This window comes from Struthio camelus, chromosome 3, assembly GCF_040807025.1.
Source record: "Struthio camelus isolate bStrCam1 chromosome 3, bStrCam1.hap1, whole genome shotgun sequence".
Classification (NCBI taxonomy): domain Eukaryota; kingdom Metazoa; phylum Chordata; class Aves; order Struthioniformes; family Struthionidae; genus Struthio; species Struthio camelus.
The window spans coordinates 82,477,207-82,484,213 of NC_090944.1; the positions used below are offsets into that span (position 1 = coordinate 82,477,207).

Genomic DNA, 7,007 nt, shown 5'->3' on the forward strand with positions numbered 1-7,007 from the left:
CAACGACTATTAAATGAAGACAGAAATAACATACAAACTCCCACGTCACATGAACTCTGTCAGAGAAGGGAACTGAAGCCTCCCTCACTTCCCCAAATCCAGGCGTAGCGTCCCATTTAACCAGTAGACTGTTCTTTCTACAGGTGCACATACCACACTACCATATAATCTGATACTAACGCAAAATCAAGCACGTTTTTGAAAAAGCTGGAACAATACTCCCTCAGGTGAGGAAGTGAATTAATCCTTTCAAAGTCACAGATAAAGTCGACAATACGAAACACAGAAAAACGTACATAGGGGCATATATACAACACCTGATACCTAAGCTGGAGTTTGATTTCAGACAACAGATACCTGAATAAAGATGGACAGTTTGTGAAAAATCATATTCAGGATCCATGTACAGAACAAAACTGGATCTGACAACTCTTTCTGACCATGCTGCCTTTGACTAGAAAAAAGCACCATGCTATTTGCCTGTGATGAAGCATTCCAGGTGCTTTTATTGCTTAAAAAAGCTTGCTGCACTTTCCATTATTTTACATATAAATGCAATATTGGAAGAAAAGCAAAAAAAAAAAAAAAGTTGCTGTTTTTTTTTCCCCTCCTACAGTTCAGGCATAAAAGCATACCACACACGGTCAGTCACTTTTATTGTTTCCTTTGGATAGTCAGTTTTCCCTTTCTGTCCCTCTCTTAAGATGCTAACAGGAAAGAGAAAGACACTTCAGAGAAAAACCTACTGAAATACAGCCAATTCATTCTACCCCCCCCCAAAAAAAAAACAGTTTTGCTTTGGGTTTAGTTTAAAATATTTTGCACAGTTTTGTTATAGCGTCCCTAAAAATTCAACCAAAACGTCTTTCTGCTTCTTCATTTGACAAAATTGTGGTTATATTCCCTCATGTGTCCAAAACAAACATAACTGCTGTTGTGACAACTTTAAGCCTACCGAGTACATCTCCTGGCCAAACTACTCCGGAGCTTCCAATGAAACGAAGAGCGAGTCTAGGGAGCAATTTAGAGATTGTTTAAAGTGCACAACTGGCCACTTCAGTCTTTTGTTTCACATCAGGAAGTACAAGGGACAGGTAGCTTCCACACGCAATCAGACCCTTGACATCAGCCCCGTACTTGCTGGCCGTCTCCCAGGCAGTTCAACGGGGAAATAGCTTAACTGACACAAACACCATCACAAAAAAAGTTTGCACTGCGAACACTGAAGATCAAAAGATTTGTTTTTTATTGGCCATTAGAGGGTTGCTACCAGCCCTTGGAAATACTCACGTCTGTATTTTGAAGCAGGTATATTTCATAAGCTAAAGCAGGGAAATATAAAGCAACTCAAGAACACTGCAGTCTCAGGAGTCCCTAGTGCCCTCGCCTAAACCCCCAGGACAAGACTTAAGGGCTACAGGAGATCTTTCTCACTTCCTTCAACTGTTGGGAGTTGATTTTTGATCAGGGAGACAGTATTACCTTGGCAAAATCAGCAAGTGAAACCTCACAGATGTTGTGTAAGTCCCAAGCTCTAGTTTATTACTGAAAATTGGCAAGTGTTAAACTTTCCTATTTTTTGGACCCCATAGATTGTCCAGGACTGGTATGCACCCCCATACAGCAAATTTAAGCCTGCTGGAAACAGGCTTGTTTTATTAGCTTTCACAGATTCTTTAGACATAATCCACAAATGTCCAAGATTACACACTGAAAACCAGTGCTCCAGATCTATCCTAATGGCATTACAACAGCGCAGATTTTGAGCCATGTTCCTGGGAACCACTGCCAGAATGGACAGCAGAAACCAACAGCTTTCCACAGACCTTTCCACTGAACCAATATGAACTTGAAGTCAGCACAGGACAAAAAACAACGCTCAGCACAGCCTCGCACCTACTGATCTCCTCCCATTTTCCCCATATGGCTCTGCTCCTATTTTGCAAGAGATAAAAGATGGCAATGTAAAGGAGAAATACTGCATATAGCTACTTTCTTCCCCTGCAAGCTGCCACAACCTTTTTGCAAAAGATTCTTCCCAATCTGTGTGGCAATTAGACAAAACAAGAGATGCACGAACAAGAAACCAGGGAAGCTGGTCCAGGAAAAAAAAAATTACTAATTATCTAAAAATTCTGCAAATACAGTCATCTTTGGCCCCTCCCCCCCCAAATGAAAACTTTTATGCAAAGCAAAAAAAGATTTGCTTTAACTAGCAAATCTTCACTGTTAATTCCTTTGAAAATAAACTTATTCCTCCTCCTCCACAGTGTGTGATGCAGGTCTAAGAAAAAAATGAAAGTTATTCAAGCCCACTGCTTTCTCACTGCCTACATTTTCTTTTACGCACACACCTGCCTGATGCAGGTGTGATTGATCTCCTGATTTCTACTGAAGTTTTGGTGTTGCTACTTATGAACGCTCTTTCAAGTTCTCAGACAAAAAACATCCAAGCATTCCCTCCTGAGTAACGTAACTAACCATGAACAATGTAGTGAAACTTGTGATGCAAATAAAAGCAAAGCCAGACAAGACGATCCCCTACCTCATGAAGGCCTCAAAGTAAATAAATAGAGAAATTAATTTTCCTTTTGGTCTGCTCTTTTTTGGTTCTTGTAGCTTTAAATGCAACAACGGTGGCTGCAAAAGTCCCACACTGGAGCCATGATCTGCAAATGAACTGTTTCTTTCTGTTTGGGAATTTAAATTTTCACAGCATAAATTGTGGCTCGGAATGACTGGAAGGAAGGAGTTGTCTGTTCACTGGATCTGTGGCTTCCGGGGAAAAAAGTTTAATGTTTTTTAACGTCACGAAACTTTACTGGTCAATCTGTCACACAGGACGCAGTATAGGACACCCAACGCCTACTCTTCCAAACACTTGTGTTAGTCTCCTGGAAGACAGTGGGGCTACCTGGTTACAGAGTTGTTCAGGTGCTTAAGTAACCAACCATGACCATTTTAATGCAAACATGAAAACTCTTTCAATTTTAGATCACTTTAATTCACTTGTAAAAGGAGATGTTTATAGGTGCACAATTTGCAAACCTTGCTGGCTGGATACCCAAAGGAGTATGTCACCATTCTCACAAAACCTGCACTCAGTATAAAAACTCTTTAACAATGTCAAACACATGGATAACCTTTGACAGCCCAAGTGATCCTGTACACCAAGAAAATATAAAATAACTTTTGGAAACTAGCATACAAATATGCACCGCTGCAGTGAGGCAAAATATGTTCATTTCATTTGTAGAGGCAGCAGCACAGGTTGCTTTTTGGGGAGATCACACAACTAGGACGTGAGTCACAAGGGTTCTGCTTCCTACTCAGCCACCGGCCTGCTGCAGGATGTTAGACAAGTCCTTGTCTTCTCAGCATCCTTGGTCACCCAAGCACTAAAAGGAAATTCCTGTACTAACAGATAGGTAAAGTACAGAAGTTAATCGATGCGTGGATATTAATAGATCTCTATCTACTTTCTCCTAAGGGATGCTGGTGTCCAGAATCCATTTTCAAAGTATACGGCGCTCCTTCCCCATGGGCTCATGACATTTAGATGCATACAGTAAGGCTCTCCTGAATGTGCTGAGCACCTCACAAAAATCATCCAATCCAAATGATATAATTAGTAACCCAATCACCTAGATCCAGTGGCTTCCCAGGTGTTTGACTGCCAGGCCTCACAAGATTTTCCAGCAGAGAGACAGCTACTGGCTACTGTAGGTAAAGCAGTAGATCCTAGTTTTATTTCCTGAATCCCTCAAAAGCAGTCAAAAGACCACAAACTGGGAAGCTGTGTAACCCAGTATTTCTCAGATTCTATTTCTAGACTAGCCAAGCAACATCCATCCTCGAAGAAAATTAAAAATAAAAATTTGGCATCAACCTTGCTTTTAGAAAACAAAGATATGTGCTTGGCTCATATCTTTATCAAACAAAAACAAATCAACTGTGAACAAAACCTACTTACACCTCAATCGAAAATGTGTCAATGTCCTGTTCACCAGAGGAATTTCTTATAATTGTAACATGAAAGGAAAAGAAAAATAAGTCAGTAAAACAGAAGCAAGAAATGCAATACACTGTTTCTTTGGGAAATAATGTTCAAAGAGCTTCTTTTTTTCTGTTCTCATTAGAATTTTCATATATGTTTTTCTCCATCTGCACTAGAATCAAAGAATTCTGGAAGTCCCTCACAAAGCTGGGACAAATTAAACTGGGTTGCAGAGGACCTCGTCCAGTTGAGATGTGAATGTCAGCAAGGACGCGCAAACCTCTCCGAGCAGCCTATTCCAATATTTAACCACCCTCATGTTGAATTTTTTTTCCAAATATCTCACTGGAATTTCCCTTCTCGCAAGCTGTGTCTCTTGCCTCTTGTCCTATTGCTACGCACCTCTCAGAACAACCTGGGTCTGTCTTCTCCATACTCTCTTATCAGTTAGTTGAAGACACAGGATTGTTTTCCTTTGAAGAAAAGCAGACACACACACACTCACACACACACACACAGACACAGACACACAGAGTCATTCCCAAAACATTCGTAAAATACGCACAGACATGGGTTTTCAGCTTATTTTTCTTCAAATACTGCATTTTAGTTTGCAACTTAACACCACCTGTTACGGATTGTCCTTCTACAGTGCATAACACGAAAAGCTTGTCTTCACAGGCAAATCACACAGATCACCTGAAGTGATAAAAACTCAAGTTATTCTGCAGTAATCTCCCCATATGGAGAAACCCTTAGTTTTTGTTCCCTGTTTGAGTTAGTCCTGCCAGTCTGAGGTACTTACATGACCTCAGGATATACTTACTCTGTTTTTTGCTACTTCTCTGTTCAGTAGGGAAGCAGCATTTACCAGTGTGGAAAGGAGGCACAAAGAACAACCATGTGCAACCTAGTGGATGTGGGACTGCCTCTAGGGAGGTCCACGGTCTGAGGACGAGGACCACCGAGCGCCGCACCCGCCTGCTGCCCCCGTGGGGCGCCTGCCTGGGCAGCTCGCTCAAGGTCACGCAGGCAGCAGCAAAAGCACCACAGTGAACTCAAGTGTTCAAGCATCGCTGCTCACGTCCTGCTAGGACACGCTTGTCTCAAGAAGCAAATCAGCAGCACGTTAACGGACGCTTTGTTCACAAAGTATGTTAGACAGATATATATGAAATATATATAAATAAAATATATGTATATAGGCAATATATTACGACGGCATCTTCTGTCACGAAGAGAGAGGACCGGTGCCATTTGTAATCCCCTTTCCCTCCTACCGCCTGCGGCACGACTCTCGCGCACGTTTGAACGCAGTACAGAAGCGCAGACCCGACTCGTTATGCCTGAACTTCCACGTTTTGTAACCTGCGGGCAGTAAGTGTGGCTTTCGCCTTGACTTCCAAAACTCAGATCTGAACTGACAGCAAGATGCAGCTCGTAAACCGAGCTCTGCGCACGATCAGCAGGCAAACAAAGAGCCACCTCGAAGCCATAAATCTGTTCCGGATTTGAGGGAGCGTCAGAAGGGAACTCTTACCTTATGCCAAAATTAACTGCTGGGGGAACTCGCTCCTATCACCCGTTCTGTCCCCACGAGCACGGCTTTCCCGCGCCAGCCGGGCTGGCCGTGTCCGACCGCGCCGGCCCGTTTCCACCTCTCGCACCTCTCGCCGCCGCCGCCGCCGCGGAACCGTGGGGCCGAGGCGGCAGGAGACCCCCCCGCTCCCCGCCTCCTCGAAAGCGGCCTAATTCTTAAAAATTGGGCTGGGGGAAGAGGTGCGCGGGGGGAAGCGAAAGAGAAACCGCGGGCAAGCTCCTGACGGCGGGGAGCGGGGGAGGCGGTGCGGGGCTCTGCCCCCCACCCCGCGCCCCGGGCCGGGCACCGCCGCCCCGGCCGGCAGGGAGCGAGGGGGGCGCCGGCAGCCGGCCAGCTCCGCAGCAGCCCCGCAGCGGGGGGACCGGGGGCGGGGGGGCGAGCGGGAGCTCGCAACAAGTCGCCGGCCGCGCCGAGCCGCCCTTACCCAGATAGTGCCGCAGGTCCAGCAGAAAGTGCGGCGGCCCCCCGTTGAGCTGGTAGAAGAGGGAGCCCAGGCAGAAGAGCAGCAGGGCGGCCATGCAGAAGCCGTAGTCGCGCAGCGAGAGCAGCGGCAGCAGCGAGAGGCGCCGCCGCCGCTTCCAGCCCCCGCCCTGGCCCGGGCCCCCTCCCGCCGGCGGGGCCGCGGGCGGCCGGGGCGCCGGGCAGTCCCCGCCGCCGCCGCCGCCGCCACCGTGCTGCTGCTTCTTCTTCATCCTGCCCTTCGCCTTGGCCGCCGCCGGGTCACACAGCCCGCCGGGCAGAGCGCATCCTCCATCCGCCTGCTCGGCTCCGGCTGCCCGCGCCGGGGAAACTTCCCGGCAGCTCAGGGGGTCCGTCCCGTCCCCATCGCCGCCCGCCCCGGCCCCGCGGCAGGCGAGAGTCCCCGGCGCTGCGGCGGCTGCGGAGCGGAGCGGCGCTAAGGGGAGGGGAAGGCGGAGGAGGTGGTCACCATCCCGCTCCCTGGGGCTTCGCCTCTCCTCCTCCGCCGGCCGCGCTCTCGCTCCCTCTCTCCGCTCGGCCTCTCGCTCCGGTGTCAAGTTACAGCCAATGCACCGCCGGCCAGCGCCTGCAGCCCGCGGCGGGCTTCTGCGTGCCGCCCGCGCCCGCCGCCCCGGCCCCGGCCCCGGCCCCGGCCCCGCTGCCGCCCGCCCCCGGCCCGGCCCGGCCCGGCCCGCGGCCCCCGCGGCGCGCCCGTGGCCTCCGCGCGAGCGACCCCTGCGGGCGCTGCCGGGCGCCGCCGCTGGCCGCCCTCGGCCGGGCCCGGCCACAGCGTCCCCGCGGGCCCCGGCCCCACCGGCCCTGGCCGCCCCCTGTCCCCGCTGGCCCTCGCCCGCCGCCGCCGCCCCGGCCCTCGCCCGCCGGTCCCTGCCCAGGACCCCGGGCCTGCGCGGGCAGCGGGCTGGCACCCCGCTGCCCAAGGCGCCCGCGAGG

The 7,007-nt window shown here is 49.7% G+C and overlaps 1 protein-coding gene across 1 annotated transcript in view; it reads right to left on the reverse strand.

Moving 5' to 3' along the window:
* Positions 1 to 6,676, reverse strand: part of UST (uronyl 2-sulfotransferase) — a 178,156-nt gene extending 171,480 nt beyond the window's left edge. The window contains exon 1 of the mRNA XM_068938784.1: positions 6,022 to 6,676. Coding sequence (XP_068794885.1) covers positions 6,022 to 6,289 — 268 coding nt within the window. The 5' untranslated portion in view covers positions 6,290 to 6,676. The remainder of the gene's footprint in view (positions 1 to 6,021) is intronic.
* Positions 6,677 to 7,007: the final 331 nt, after the last annotated feature.